At 35.0% G+C, this 17,579-nt stretch overlaps 1 protein-coding gene across 2 annotated transcripts in view; it reads right to left on the reverse strand.

Annotated features, from left to right (window-relative positions):
- DMD (dystrophin) overlaps window positions 1–17,579 on the reverse strand; it is a 2,362,317-nt gene that overhangs the window by 1,509,406 nt on the left and 835,332 nt on the right. For both annotated transcript variants that reach the window (XM_079764882.1, XM_079764883.1), the window contains exons 24-26: window positions 15,627–15,740; window positions 12,523–12,678; window positions 3,552–3,722 (exon numbers count right to left, since the gene is read on the reverse strand). In XM_079764882.1, the coding sequence (XP_079621008.1) occupies window positions 3,552–3,722; window positions 12,523–12,678; window positions 15,627–15,740 (441 nt within the window). The remainder of the gene's footprint in view (window positions 1–3,551; window positions 3,723–12,522; window positions 12,679–15,626; window positions 15,741–17,579) is intronic.

Consider the following 17,579-nt stretch of genomic DNA (forward strand, 5'->3'; position numbering starts at 1 on the left):
AAGGAAGGAAGCAGGAGAAATAGAGCAGCTGAGGACAAGCTGACTGTTGATTATCTACTTAGGAATCTGAGGGAATGGCTATAGAGTATTAGAAGAGATGGTGAGAATAGCCAGGATGGTATTGAGATGTGAGGGGAAAGGCAACAGGGGTGGTACATGATTCATTGGTTAGGTTAGGCTAGGTGAGGGGAGGAAAGAGGAAGGGAGGAGAGGGTAGAGTGGGGTTGGAAGAGGTGAGGTAGGACAGGGGAGGGGAGGGTAAAAAGAATGGGATGAGATGGGATAGGATGGGATGGGATGGAATGGAATAGAACAGAACAGAACAGAACAGAACAGAACAGAACAGAACAGAACAGAACAGAACAGAACAGAACAGAATAGAATAGAATAGAATAGAATAGAATAGAATAGAATAGAATGGAGAATAGAACAGAACAGCTTGGGCTGGGCTGGGCTGAGCTGAATGGACTGACTGTGTTGAGACAGAATATATTAAATCCTTTTGGTTATACCATAGATAAAACCTGTGACTATGACTAAATTATACAGCCTATCTGGAGATTTCAATTTTCTGATCAGTGGAGAGAAGTGCAAACTATTTTGCTTCCAATGTACCTTCTAGCTCTCATATCCTATAAAACTATAATTTTTCAGATAGTGACCTCCCTCACAGTAAAATTTAAAATAATTAAGCCATGGTTGGGTAGTTCAGTTGTTTAGAGCATTGTTCCCATACACCAAGCCTGTGGATTCAATTCCCAGTCAGGGCACAACATATAAGAATCAATCAATGAATACATAAATAAGTGGGACAACAAAAATTGATGTTTCTCTCTCTTTCCCTCTCTCTAAAATGTAATAATAAAATTTTAAATAAATAAAATAAGTATAATTCTCTTAGTTGAAATCTTCCTATGCTTTCTCATTTCACTTAGAATGAAAACAACTCAATATCCTACAAAACTCTTATGTTAACAGATATCTGCCTATCCCCTCAAAAACATTCCTGGTCAATTATCTGAGTTTACTCTCTTCAGGGAGGTAGGCCTCTTTCTCTTCCCAGTTAGCCTCAGGGTCTTTATAGGAGCTCTTCTCTCTTATGGGAATGTCCTTCCATAAGATTATTTTAAGGTTGGCTTTTTCTCACGATTCATATCTCAGATTAAATACACTTCCTCATAAATGCCCTACAAGTCAACACTTTCTAAAACAGCATTCTACCCCTCCCAAGTCCCACCTGAAGTCTAACTATTCTTTATTTCACAACTCTTGTTCATTTTTGAGGCAAATTATCATGATCTCAACTAGGTTTGTTTATTTCTCCATTTGTTGCCTGCCCCTCCACCTTGGAATGTTAATTCCAATTTTCCAGGTAGCTCTTATATCTTGCTCACCACTATATTCAGTATCTAGAAGGGTGTTTGGCACATAGTAAGCATGTGTTAGAAACAGCTAGAGTACTGCTTCTCTGAGTTGCTCTGAGTCCTTATATTCTTCTGAATTCTACTAATGACCACACCAAGCACAGCGTAAGTTCCTTCACAAACCCTACCTACTGCACTAACTGTCATGGCTGAGCCCCTCTGCCAGGGGCTGGACCTTCTTGGACGCCAGGTCTTAGACAGAGAAGCCATGAGAAGTTATGGGCGTATAAGAATGAGTCTTTATTGAAGGAGCCAATGGCCATAAGCCATTAGACAAAACAGTTCTTCATAACAGTCCTATACAGGTTGTTGCATACTGGCTGATGAATAGATACATCTTTCCCACAAAGCATCAGTGTTAGCCTCTGAGCCTACCACTATTATCTCAGCAGCCACATGCTGCCTCTAGACCTATCGCTTCACATTGTAGTGGTATATTTGAGCTCTCTGCCTTAGCAGCTTCTCCGGCCTCTCTGGCCTCTCCCCTCTCTCCTCTCTTGTGAGCTGTCTGTAGTCTCATATAGTCTCTCTTCTCCCCAGCATAATACCTGGTCAATAACATGTATTATACCACTTAGACAAAGAAGGCCAGTTTCCAACAGTGACATCAATCATTTTGGCTACAGAAGAGTGCAGTGTACTATGCGATTGCTGTGGCCTTGCAACTGTGTATGGCATCTTGGCCTTGAACATTATGATTAAGATTCCCATGTTCAGAGTGGCCTTGGCCATTCCGGAATACTAACAACAAGACCTTAACTATCTGGGGTCTCTGGCGTGGTTCCCACAGTATACAATAAATATTTGTTGGTGAATAAATGAATAACACATGGTATTATTCAATTGTAATGATTGGAATGCTTTTACAGTTTTTAGTACTCTAGAAACTATCACTGTTTATCCAAATTCAGTTTTACTTATGTCTTAATTTTACTTTCTGCATGTGACTAAAACCACAATACATTTTATATTTATGCCTCTGAGATTTCACATGAGTGCTTTCTGCTATTAATTATAAAAAGTATGCATTGGATCATCATATAAATTATATAATAAATTACATGTAATTTATTTCTTACTATGCAGCATCAATGATATTAATAACAGTAATACTAATACTTATCTAGTTCTGCCATTTATTTTGTGCCAGGCAGTGAATTAGGACTTTCATGTTTCACCCTTCTAATAATTTTGAAAAAACACTTATTTTGACACCCAGTTCACAAACTGGATTTATGTAACTCACCCATGGTTACACAGTTGACAAGGAGCCAAAACACATTTAAACTGAAGAATCTGAATCCAAAATAATTTAGCTCTGTCATGAGGCCTTAAGGCAAACAAATATCTATCAATATTTCATATAGGCTAAGGTGGTTAGATTGTGTGTTACTGCTAGTACATAAAGATAACTTTCATTATAGTCACAAATCATTGAGTGCCCACTCTAGCTAGGCAATTACTTACATGTAAGTTTCAATACTCAGTTAATACTTTCAAGTTAGGAAATAAGATGATTTAGACATGATAAACTAGAGGATACACTGACTGTTGTGTTGCCCACGGCCATACTGAAATGCCATTGTGTAGATTCAATTATCTGCTACATATCAGTTTCCTTGGTCCTAAATCAATTTTATTATTTTGTTATACTGTTTCAAGAGAAGTACATGTAAGCTCAATCCTTTCTATCCATATTAAAGGTCATCACCTAAAATATTTAGTACATTCAAGTTCTAAGAAATCCCTTTAAACCACCAAATTAACACAGCCTACTGACTACATTTTCAACTGTCATTCCATGATACTTTGATATATTCTCAAATTGAATTTGCATCAACTAGAAACAGCTAGTGTGATTAGCTGATTCCATCTCTTAATACTATATAATTTCAAGGGGAAATGTTCTAAATTGTGATAGTCAATATTTAAATTTTATCACAATTTATTAAAATCAATAAAAAGTTTTAAAATTCTACATACTCTAGATGACCTTTAAAGCAAAATTAATTAAAAACTAACCTCTACTATCAAACAAAGAAAAGAGCACATTGTGAAGAATCACAATTTCAAGCAATGTTATATCTTTCTCTTTTTGTTCTCTCTGTTTTATTTGGTTTATTTTACCTTCATCTCCTCAACTGCTTTCTGTAATTCGTCAGGGGTTTTATATTCAAAATCTCTCTCTAGGTATTCCTCTTCAGCTTGCGTCATCCATTCATGCATTTCTGACAGATCTTTCTGAAGGCTTACAGTTTTATCCAAGCCTTCCTTTAAGGCTTCCTTTCTGGCATAGACCTTCCAGAAAACAAACCAACAAATAAAGCATGAATATTAAAAGTCATAAAACATTAGCATGATATTATTATTGAGCAGTCTGTAAATAATAAAATGTTTAGATAGAAAAGATGAAAAAGTAAGAAGCTTACATGAATGAGGAAAATAAATCATGGTAATTAGATACACTTAATTTCACATAAGTCTTAAAAATAAGATACAGCCATTTACTTGACATACTTAATAAAATAAACAGATTCCTCTAAGACTATAATTTAGCTGTTGTGTGAGGCAATGCTTCTCTACAAACAGGGATTACAGAAAAACATATTTTTTTTCATAATGTTTCCATTGGAAATGCAAATTTACTGGCATAATACATAGAAGTAATAATTCCTTGTATTCTCTGATACTGATTTACAATTTCAAATGTCATGGGAACTTAACATTCCTATACCTCTCACAAATCAGAAAAAAAACACACAAAAATTGATAAAGGACATAAAGGATAATAGACATGTGATTTAATGAAATAAAAGTAAAATATGGCCATATATGTGAAAGGATGCTCAGTAACATTTATAGTTAAATGATTGCAAATGAAAAAGAATTAATGCTCACTCATCTAGGGGAAAAGATAAACAACATAGACTGAAGAACAAGAACAGCATTGAACAGACTGTCAGACCTCAGAGGGAAGGTAGGGGAGGGTGGGGACAAGGGAGATAGATCAACCAAAGGACTTGTGTGCTTGCATATGAGCCTAACCAGTGATCACGGACAACAGGGGGATGGGGGCATGCGTGTGTGGGGGGGGTTGGGATGGGAATCGGGGGTGTTGATGACAAATATGTGATACCTTAATCAATAAAGTAATTAAAAAAAGAATTAATGCATTTTCACATTAAGAGTGGCATAATAACAAAAATGTCCAGTTTGGCCAAGGGTATAGGGAAGCAAAGGTTTTCACACTTGTTGAGGGAAATATCCAACATAATACAACCTTTAAGACAGTAAATGGGCAAATATATTAAAATTGTTAACTTTCGTATATCTGAGTCTACTCTTCCACTTTAAAGAATTACTCATATAAAACAAAGTGTACAAAGTTGCATATACACTGTTAAAGTCAGTTTTGACAACAGCAACATATTGGAAAGAAACCTAAATGTGCTTTCATGGAGGATTAGTTCAATAAATTATGAGACACACACACACACACACACACACACACACACACACACACACACACAATGGAATACCATATAACACCAATACATCTGTACTGAAGTGAAAGTTGTTTAGTATGTAATTTTAAGTTTAAAAAACAGGTTGCAAAACAGTATTGTGGTAACAGACTTATACTTTTTAAAGCTTTATGTTTCTGAAATACTAACATTTAACAATATAATTTATTACTTATTAACCAGCAAGACTTAAAACATCTAAAGTAAAATCATGCCTGTTAATGGCTTGTTACAATATATCCTTAACAAGTGAAAACCTCAATTTAGTATTATAATGGTTATAGATAGTGTTTCTCTTTTACCTTAAAAAAGTAATTCTCATCAAATGATGTTATTGTTCTCTCTGGGATTAGAGTTCTAAGTAACAGAATTGTAAAGTCTTTTTTTAATATATTTTTATTGATTTCAGAGAGAAAGGGAGAGGGAAAGAGAGAGAGATAGAAACATCAATGATGAGAGAGAATCATTTTTGGCTGCCTCTTGAGCGCCCCTCACTGGGGATTGAGCCCTTCAGTCTCCAGGCCGACGCTCTATCCACTGAGCCAAACTGGGTAGGGTACAGAATTGTAAAGTCTTAACATGTAACTCATAGTTTTAGTATAGTATAATGGTATTTTACCAGATACTAAATATGTGCAGAATCATCATCATATCAATTCCCCTATACTTTACAACCATCTGAAGCCTACATTAGGTAAATCATAACTATTTTAATTTAGTTTCCTAGGTAAATGTAGTACCTTATCTATTGAAATGTAAATCTGTTTCACTCTGACACAACTAGAACATTATGTCTAAGATTATACTAATTAAGGTATAAAATTATTTTGAATAGTCATTAACCTTATAATAATCCTAAGTAAACATGCTGTTAAATTTCTACTTAGATGCTCTGCTGTAATCTTTTGAGGTAGTTGGCAAAGCAACAATAATACCAGAGTGACTAATGGAACTTTGCCAAGGACTTGTAGTAAAAAAGAAGAAAAAAAAAAGTCTCGCATGCTATAAAACTAAACCAGAAGAAAAGTTCAGAAATTATTGTTTTTTAAGGAAAGAAAGGTTGGAAATTATTATGAATGACAGCACAAGTGTTTTGGAAAGAACATCAGCTTTGGAATCAGGATACCTGGATTCAATCATTAGCAAACTAAGTGAATCTGGACACATTACTTCATTTCTCTTTATTTTGGCTTTATAACTAACCTAACAGTTGGACCCGATAATTTCCAGTTTTGTTTTGTTTGTTTTTTCCAAAATTTAATGTTCCACAGCTCTACAACTGATCAGAGAGAAAGATGTATATTTTGTAGTTTCATATTTGAGGATTGCTGTGAAAAGGTTTGAGTTAAAATGACAATTTGCCACTCAATTTTTTCATATCGGTGATGCCAAAATTCTAACCTTAAATTTCCCAATTTACCCCACAGTTTCAGCAGATTACATTGCCTCAATCTTGTGGAGAAAATAGAAAGTTCTTCATGTTTCCTGTTCTAGAATTTGTAAATCTAACATTCTGCACTGCCTCTTCTGCACTCCACTCCCACCCCCACAACCACAGCTTTATTGAGACATAATTGACATAATGTTGTGCAATTAAAGTGGACAACGTGATAATTTAATACACACATATACATTGTTAAATGATTACCACAATAGGATTAGTTAATCCCTCTATCACCCTCTAATAATTACCATTTTCCTTTCTTGTGGTCAGAATAGTTAAGATCTACTTTCTTAGCAATTGTCAATTACAGGCTGGGGCAAATATAGGTTTACAGTTATTTACAATAATTAATAAATAATACAAGAATAAGCTGTGTTTCACATGCAACTATAAACCTACATTTGCCCCACCCTGTAAATAATAGAGTATTGTCAACTATAGTCAAGCTGAAAATGAGATATCGAGACTTTATTCATTGTATAACTGAAAGTTTGTACCATTTGACTAACATCTCTCCATTTCCCCCACCTCTCAAGCCCCAACAAACACTGTTCTCTTTCTGACTTTGGCTTTTTCAAATTCCACTTATAAGTGAGATTATACAGTATGATTTTTTATCTGTATGACTTATTTAACATAACGCCCTCAAAGTCCATCCAGGTTGTTGTAAAATGTAGGATCTCCTTTCTCGTGGCTGAACAATACTCCATGTGTGTGCGTGTGTGCGTGTGTGCGTGTGTGTGTGTGTGTGTGTGTGTGTGTGTTTCCTCATCTTTATCCATTTATCTACTGGACACTTAGATTGTTTACATATATTGGCTATTGAGAATTATAATGCAATAAATATGGTTTGCAAAGAATTTCTTCCATTCTGTATGATGACTTTTAATTTTGTCAATTGTTATCTTCTGATGTGCAGAAGCTTTTTAATTGGATGTATTTTTATTTATTTATTTATTTTCCTTTCTTTGCTTGTGTTTTGATGTCATATCCAAAAAAAACCGTTCCCAAGACCAATGTCAAAGATTTTTTTCTAGGTTTTCTTCTAGGAGTTTTATGGTTTCTGGTCTTATGTTTAAGTCTTTAATCCTTTTTGAGTTAATTTTTGAATAGTTTAAGATAGGGGTCCAATTTCATTCTTCTGCATGTGATTATCCAATTTTTCCTATATAATTTATTGAAGAAAGTATCATTTTCCCATTGAGTATTTCTTGGCTCTCTTGTCAAATATAAGTTGACTGTATATGTGAGCATTTATTTCTGGGCTCACTATTCTGTCCTATTGGTCTATGTGCCTATTTTTAGGCCAGTATCCATACTGATTTTTATTACTATAGTTTTATAATATATTTTGAAATCAGAAGTATAATACCTGTCACTTTGTTCTTCTTTCTCAGGATTATTTGGTTATTTGAGGTCTTTTGGTCATCCATGCAAACTTTAGGGTTTCTTCCTATTTCTATGAAACATGCAATCAGAATGTTGATAAGGACTGCATTGAATCTAAAGATGACTTTGGATATATGAACATTTTAATAATATCAAAATTTTCTGACCCATGAGCATAGGATATTTTCCATTTATGTGTCTCTTCAATTCCTTTCATCAGTCTTTTAGTTTTCAGTGAACACATCTTTCACTTCCTTGATTAAACTTATTCCTCCTTCATTGTTTTTGATACTATTATAAATAGGATAGTTTTCTTTATTTCTTTTTCAGATATTTTGTTGTTAGTGTATAAAATCACAACTTATTTCTGTATGGTATGTATATAGATTTTTTTATCCTGAAACTTTACTGAATTTGTTTATTAGTTTTAACAGTTCTTTGGCACTCTTTAGGATTTTCTATATACTATAAGGTCATATCAGCTGCAAACAGATACTTTCGTTTTTTATTATGTTTTTCATTTGTTGTATTCTTCAGATCTAGTTATTTTTGTTTATATGAAGTCTATTACTTTGTTATACTTCTCATTTTGTTCTTATATTCTTTTCCTAATTTCATTGAATAATCTTTGTTTTCTTGTAGCTCAATGAGCTTCCTTATAACAACAATGTTGAAGTCTTTATCAGGTAAATCACAGATCTATGTTTTTGAGGTCAGGTACTGGAAACTTATGATTCTTTCATGTAGTCATGATTCCTTGATTTGCCATTTATCCAAAGCTTGAATTGTTGTCATCCCATTTGAAGTAGCAGTCACTTCTTCCAGTCTTTAATAACTGCCTTTAGGAGAGAAATACTTTCATCTCTGCAAGGGTTTCTGAAACTTTCCAAGACCTTCTATAGAGGTGACTGTTCCACATTTCTTATCCCTCTTGTGGCAGAATTCTTAAACTTGTATGCCTTCTTTTGATCCTGCAAAGCACCAGGACAGGTAGTGACAGCTCCCATTCCTCTTACCCTCTCCAATGCATCCAGTCTTGATTTTTGTTGTTCTAACAATATACTGGATCTTCTCTACTAGACTTCTAGACTTCCACAAAGCCTCTCTCATCCATGGGTGATTGTCTAAGACAGTGTTCTCCAGGGGTTCTTGAAGCATGTTTGAAAGAGTGTGAAGTTGGTTCCCAGGCCACTGTAGGATCTACACCTGGGACTAAAGTCTATATGCCTATTACTTGATTAATAGGTAAGTGACACTTCTCCAACGTCCGTTGGCATATGGAGCTGTACTCCACAGCTCCCACAAAGGTACAAGGAGACGGGGAGACCTCAAGGGTTTTGACTTGGAAAAATGGAAGGATATAGTTTTTATTTCTTGTATTAGAGAGATTTTTAGGACAGCAGGTTGGGCAATGTGTCAGAAATTAGGGGGTGGGTGTTAGATTTCATATGTCTATTTTTCATCCATGTGGAGGTGTTGAGTTGGCAGATGGTTATTCAGATCTGAAACTTAGGGAAATTGCCAGATTGTAACAAAAACTGGAGAAATAACAACTTTCAGATAACATTTGAAGCCTTGAGGCTGATCAGTTTATCTAGTGAAGGAGTAATGACAAGGAAGAAAAGAAGGCCAAAGACTGAACCCTGGAATGCTTCAAAATTTAGAGGTCAAGGCAAAGGAACCACCTAAGGGTATTGAGAGGGGTCACAGAAATTGAAGGCAGACTAAGAGTAAGTGATGATATAAAAGTCAATTGGATAAAGATTAAACACTGGATTTAGTGATGCAAATTCATTGGTGATCCTGACAAAAATTGTTTCAGTGGAGTTGTAAGGATAAAAGCTTGATTATGGAACATTCAAGAGAGAATGGGAGGTGTGGAATGGAGAGAAAATGGTTCTGTAAAGGGAAAGAAATAGAGAGAGGTGTATGCAGGAAACATGAGGCAAAGGGAGGATCATTTTTAATGATAGGAGATATTACAGCATATGTCTCTTGTCATGAAAATGGTCCAGTAGAGGGAAGAATTATATTGCTGATGTAGAATGTAAGGGGCTGTAAAAGAGTTGGCGTAATGCTTCTAGTCCTTGCCAGTGTTATTTCCTCCTTAGAAAATTGTAATTCCTACATTCTTCCACTTGTTCCCCTTTCAGTCTATTCTTCAGGTAACAGCAAATTTTTAAACAATCGCTTGAGATGGTACCACATCTATGCCTAAAATCTAATAGTTTCCCAATGTACCTAACAAACATTCTGAATCTTCATTGTCCCTTATAGGATAATTCATTATTCTTATTTCCCACCTATTTTCTCCTGGCTCACACTACTCCTCTTAAAGTGGTTGTCCTTGAGTTCCCTAAATCTGCTCATCCCTCCTCTGTCTCAGGAGTTTGACCCCTTTCATTCATTCTCTATCCAGAATTTCGCTAGTCCACGCATCAAAGTATCAGGCTGTTCTCACTAACTAGGCATCAGCTTTAATTCCATCTTTTTAGGAACTTTACTGGCTACCCAATAAAAGGTACGTTCCCTGCTTCTATTAATCTCATTCATAGCATTCTGATTACTTATTTCAGAGCATTGATCAACAATAAAATTATGTGATATTGTGCTGATTCATTTACTTTCCATCTTCTCTACTAAACTATACCCTCCATGAAGATAGATATTCCCTCCATGAAGATAGATACTGTTTATTTTATCCCTTACTTATAGCTGATACAAAATGTTTAATTATATGTTTCAATAAATAAATATTCTAATAAGTAATGAAGAAAAAGTAAAAATGTTTCTCTAAATAATATATTTATATCCCTTCCCCCCTCCCTTCTTTCTTTTGAGTCTGGTTCATTAATTTGTAGGTTATTTTAATAGTGATTATCCTTAATCAAAAAGTAGCTAGAATATATATATATATATATATATATATATATATATATATATATATACACACATATTAGAATTTAAAATAATCTCAACTATTTTACACCTACAAAATCAGATCATGGGATTTAAAAGTGTGTTTAAGGATGTCACACTTTTGGAAAAGTGTGTCTTTAATTATTTGTGTGTTTTTTTTCAGACTCTGGCATCTAAAAAACAAATAAGGAGTTACCATTAACCCATGAAAGAACACCATACCCTCACGTTGTATTTAGCCATTTCTACATACATTTACATTTTGTTTCCATTCCCCTTTCTGGGCCCCTAAATTGGTCCCCAACACCCAGGCTTGGCTTTCCTCCTTTTACAGCATTGTCTTCCTTCTCTTCTGAACTGCATGGTCCCTTTCTTTCAACATCTAGGTCACTCGGCGATAAAGTAGAACATGAGTACAGGGAGAATCAGAGAGACATAAAATACAAGGTGGGCAAAAGTAGGTTTACAGTTGTTCATCTGGAAAAAGACATGCTGGTTATGATTATTACAATAGCTTTATTAACTCTGTTTCACATACTCACATCTAGAAACCTACTTTTGCCCATGCCTTTATTCTAGGAGAGCATGGCTGGGATCTATGGAGTTTTTCTTATGCAGCAGGCTGATATGTTTACAATACTTGCCTTGAACAACATATTATTGGTACATTTTATTGCTGACATGAGGTCTTAATCAAGGACACTTTAATAATATAGAGATGCTTTAAAAAGTACAATTCTCTAACATTTGATTGCATGCATTTTTTGCTCTTCTTTTCTCCCTTGATCTAAATAAATTGGTTTGTTCTTGGTATTAATCCATTAAAACATTCAACAAACAAATACCTTTCATACTGACCTTCCAGGAAAACACTAATGACATCATCTATTATCAAGGTAATATTTTTTTCTCAACATCCCTTCTCAAACTGTCTTACTCCATGAAAAGACTGCAAGCTCACTGACCCAGGGCTATCTCATCTCTGAGTTAATAGAACTGTTGAGCATTTGTCAGTGATGGTATTAGTTGGGTGACTTGCCTTGACTTTTACTTTTCTAAATTCTCTTCTTTTTCAAATTTAATTTTTGCCTTTTGGCATGATTTCAACTCTAAAAAGTTACTTAAGAATAATGAAATACTAACTGACTTTAAAACACATAAAATGAAACCTCCGATTAATTTTAAAAAAAAGGTTTGTGTGTTGAAAAGTAATAACTGCCTTAGGCAAAATGTTATCTTATGAACATGAATTATTGGATATATATGACTTATGTATATGATATTAAGTTTTCTATAATTTAATTTAAAACATCTATTAAATACTCTGCTGTATAAATATGAGGAACTTAGATGTGAGTAGAGAGTTATTTTATATTTTTTCCACTGAGCTTTTCTTAACTATTTCCCAATCTTAGATAATTTACTGAAATAAAAGAAGTCAAACTTGTCAACCTTAACAATCACAAGTAACAATTAATACTCATTCATTTTATTTTTGTACCCAGCATACAAGTATAAAGTGTCTTTTTTAACCCAATTACTATTATAAAGTCATGTACTGGAAAAAAACATTCAATCAAAATAATACCTAATGAGACAGTTATATTCAAGAAGGTCATTATTCATCATAAGGTTAATACATAGTATTTAATATATCTAATATGAAAATATTTTATATGCTAGACAAAAACTAGTTTGAATTAACCATGCTTTAATGCATTAACATAGAAACTACACTTTTACACAGGGCAGCAATAAAGGGAGACATTAAGAAATCTTAATTAAATAAGGGTAATCCACAGTGAAAAGAGACTTTACATACCTGTTGGCAAATGTGATCCCACTGAGTGTTAAGATCTCTGAGTTCTGTGTCAAGTCTAGAAGCAAATTCTGGCTCCGCTTCATTCTTTATTTTCTGCCCACCTTCATTGACACTAGTTAGGCTGGGCTGAATTGTCTGAATATCATTGACTAAAAGCTGGGGAAATAATTCAAAAATTACCTCAACATATTAGAAATAAAACATACATAGGAAATATATAATTAGGAATCATGACAATATCCATGAAATGTATCTTTTGAAATCTGAAATAAATGTAATACATGTACAAAGTTGAGATATATTATGTCTTGCAAAATATGTTCACAGGTCTTATGGTATGAATGAAGTAGGGAATTACATGTATTACTACTTAAATTAGATATAAAAGGAAACAAATTTAATATTTCTTGCTTTAAAATGTTTGAAAATCATGGACTTAACACATTATTGTTTTTTAAAAGAATTTTGGTTTTCAAACACAGGATATTGTACCAATTCAGTATAGCATGGTGGATGTCAAGGTTATGTGTTACATGAATTCCGTTTTTATCTTCTATTTGCAAAGAAAAATATATAACGAGCTAGATTATTTTCTTCTCACTGCATGACAATGGTATAATGAATATTGTTTCAAAAATCCAAGAGGAGGGAAGACTCCCAAGCTCATCTTATGAGGCAAGTACTATCCTAATTCCAAAACCAGATAAAGATATTACAAAGAAAGAAAATTATAGTTCAATATCCCCAATGAACAAAATGCTAAAATCCTCAACAAAATATTAGCAAACCCGATCCAGCAATATATTAAAAAGATCTTACATCATGATCATGATCCAGTGGAATTTATTCCAAGGATATGAGGTTGGTACAATATCCCCAAATTAATAAAAACATGAAGAATAAAAATCACATGATCAAATCAACAGATGCAGAAAAAGCATTTGATAAAATCCAACACCCATTTATAATTTTAAAAAACTCTCATCAAAGTGGGAATAAAAGGAACAGACCTAAATATATTAAAGACCATATATGATAAACCCACAGCCAAGATCATATTCAATGGGCTAAAACTAAAAACATTACCCTTTAGATCAGGAACAAGACAAGGATTTCCATTTTCACCATTCTTATTCAACACTAGAGGCCCAGTGCATGAAATTCGTGCACGGGTAGGGTCCCTCCTCCTGGCCTGTGATCAGGGCCAGTGTCCGTGGAGGGACCACAGAAGGGCTCCAGGGCATGTCAGGCACCGTCTCACCCAGTCCCGATAGGCCAGACCCCACCAGCAAGCTAACCTACCAGATGGAGCATCTGCCCCCTGGTGGTCAGTGCACATCATAGCAACCAGTTGGTTAACCACTTGGTTGGACACTTAGCATATTAGGCTTTTATATATATATATAGATAATACTGGAAGTTCTAGCCATGACCATATCAGACAATAAGAAATAAAAGGCATCCAAATTGGAAAGAAGAAAAACTGTCATTATTTGAAGATCACATGATACTGTATATGGAGAACCCTAAAAATTCCACCAAAAAACTACTAGAACTGGTAAGTGAATTTAGTAAAGTAGCAGGATACAATATGAATATCCAGAAATCAGTTGCATTTTTATACCAGTAATGAACTATCAGAAATAGAAACTAAGAAAACAATCCCATTTACAATTATGTAAAAAATAAAATACCTAGGAATTAATTTAACCAAGGAGATAAAATACATGTATTGAGGAAATTATAAGACACTGAAGAAAGAAACTCAAGAAGGTACAAATAAGTGGAAGCACATACCGTGTTCATGGATAGGCAGAATTAACATCATTGAAATGTCCATACTACCCAAAGCAATCTACAGATTCAATGCAGTTCTTATCAAGATACCAATGGCCTACTTTACAGAACTAGAACAAATATTCCAAAAATTTATATGGAACCAAAAAAGATCTCAAATAGCCACAGCAGTATTGAGAAAGAAGAACAAAGTTGGATGAATCACGCTAACTGATCTCAAACTATACTATAAGGCCATAGTAACCAAAACAGCCTGTTACTGACATGAAAAGACATATAGATCAATGGAACAAAAATTTATATTGTCTAATATCATAGTACAGTTAAGTACATATGGAAAAAGCTATATAATATGACTAATAATCTGTAATAAGATATAACTAATGGCTCCAATGATTATTTACCTTTAAATTAAACTGAATTTTATCCTATATAACAAAAGATGGGTGAACATAAAGGCATAATGACCAGAACGACCGATTGACCAGTTGCTATGAGGTGCATTGACCACCTCTCAGGCCCTCCCACCAGCCCACAGACTCCGATCTCTGAATGGCCAATGGAGAACCATGGGGGGAACCAGGGTGGGTGGCAGCAGGGCGGGACTGGGGACTGGAGAGAGGGCAGAAGGCAGACTTCTTGGTTCCCCCCCCCCCCGGCCCACAGGCTCTGATCATGGCGAACGGGGAACCACGGGGAACTGGAGTGGGTGGCGGCGAGGCAGGACTGGGGACTGGCAAGCAGGTAGAAGGCAGACCTCTTGGTCCCTCTTCTTGGCCTGCAGGCTCTGATCAGTGGATGGTGAACAGGGAACCTCGGGGAACTGGGCTGGGCGGTGGCCGGGGCGGGCCTGGGGACTGGCGAGTGGGCTGAAGATGGCCCTGATGACAGGTTAGGCCTAGGGACCCTACCTACACACAATTTCATGAGCTGGGCCTCTAGTATTAAAATTATCTTATAAAATTAGGGTTGAGTAAAAGGTCATGTTTTTCTGTTTCTCAGTGATTTAACATCGTTTCTCAATCTTGGCACTACTGTAATTTTATACTGGATAGTTCTTTGTTGTGGGGGCAGTTCTGTGCATTGCAGGATATTTAGAAGCATCCCTGGCCTCCACCAGCTACATGGCAGTAGCATCTACCCCACTCCAAGTTGTAACAAATGAAATGTCTCTAGACATTGATAAATATCCTCCAGGAGGGGCAAATCACCCCTGGTTGAGAACCACAGCTGTAACAACAACAACAACAAAAAAAATATTTGCATGTAGACATCTCCATATGAGGAGTGTCATATGCAAATCTTACCCTGCATTGTTTCAGCTGTTTTTTAAGAATTTCTGAATCCCCAAGTGCAGGCCATTCTTCTTTCAGGAAAACATCAACTTCAGCCATCCATTTCTTCAGAGTTTGTATGTGATTCTGGAATCAGAGACCCATTTTTAGATATTATTGGTGTGCTGATTTCTCTCAACTGATTCATTACAGTGATATGTCTGAACACAAGCCCAGGAACAATTCCCATCTTTGAAGGATGTCTCTAAGTAGCTCTTCAGGAAAATAATACTTTTACTAAGACTGCATTTTTATGATCTACTGTATGAGCACTATTGTATGAAGTCTGCAATTGTTAGAAATAAAAATTTTATGTAACTCTCAAGAACATTAAATCATATCCCCCTCTAGAGAAATTTTAAGTTTCAAAACAACTCATGATAATACTAACAATGTGTCCTTACAGTACATAAAATAAACTATTAACAATAAACTCAATGGAATGGTGTATTTATAGCCTCCCTAAACCTGAACTTCCACAAATTGTTTTTTGGCAGTTGACAGTTTAAATAGTTCCTCCACTTGGGAACTTTCAGACCAAGATTCTGTCATCTTTAAAGAGAAAACGTTTGCTTCTAATTTCTTATTTGCCTTATCAGGTTGAAGTCAAAATTGGGCAAAAATGACCCTTTTTGTAAATTATTAAAAGCTACTACCTTTCTATATTCTTTCACATATTGCTTTCCCCACCCCACCCCACCCCTGCTTTTTTGGACTATTTCCAAATGTATAATTTCCAAACATTTTTATTTCCATACAATTCAACTATGCTGTCTAGATGTGCTGGTTTCTCCTCCCTTAATTAAATTTTGATAGAAAATATGTGCTTTACTGGAAGTTACAACTTCAACATGATTAATAATAATGAATTTTAAAAGCATTTGACTAAATAAAAAAATTTCAACAGCACATCTTGCTGGTATCTCTCAAGTCTGGTTTTGAACTTCTTCCCTGTCACTACTGTCCTAGTTCAGGCCTTATTATTGGCTTTCTTGGTATCTGTCTCAATCTCACCCAGTCTAATCTATTCTGCATTTTGGTGTCAGTATTCTTCCCTCCTCATTCCTCTTATTATATTGATGCTTTAAAAACACAAATATTATCAGATTTTCTCTCCTCTAAAATACCAATAACAGTTCCACATTATTATTATTTTTAATCCTTTCACCATTCTGTTATAATTCATATTCCAAAGCATGGCATTTGGGACCATTCATTATCTACTCCCAGACTATTTTTCCAATCCTGTCTTTTGTCAATCTCCAAACATATTTTTGTCTCACCAATACTGAACCACTTTCATTCAATTGAACATACTGCTGCATTTTGTCAGGAACTTTATCCCACTTCATTAGTTGACTACATTCTACTTTTTCAATGTATAGCCCCTATAACCCATGTTCCAAGAATATTTCATAATCTCATCTCCCAGTTTATGTTGTATTTTTTTTCTCCTTACTGTCACAACATTTCCCACACAGTGTAATTTACTTCCTGTGTTGGCTAAATAATGACTTCCCAATATCTTCAGACCCTATTCCTTGGAACCTGTGAATATGTTTCTTTACAGAGCTAAAAAGACTTTGCAGTTGCGATAAAGTTAAAGATTTTGAGATGGGGGAGATTATTCTGGGTTATCTAGCTGGGCAAAATGTAATCACAAAGGTCCTTATTAAGGGGGGACAGGAGTGTAAGAGTTAGAAAAACTGGAAGATGCTACACTGCTGGCCCTAAAGACAGAGGGTGGGGACATGAGCCAAGGAATAAATGTAGTTTCCAAAAGCTAAAAATGACAAGGAAATAGATTCTCTCCTAAAGCCTGCAGAAATATCAGATCCCTACCTATACTTTGACTTTAGCCATTGAAACTAAAGTTTTGAACTTCTGACCTCCAGAAATGAAAAATAATAAATCTGTGTTGTTTTA

Source organism: Cnephaeus nilssonii (assembly GCF_951640355.1).
Source record: "Cnephaeus nilssonii genome assembly, chromosome: X".
In the NCBI taxonomy this organism is placed as follows: Eukaryota; Metazoa; Chordata; class Mammalia; order Chiroptera; family Vespertilionidae; genus Cnephaeus; species Cnephaeus nilssonii.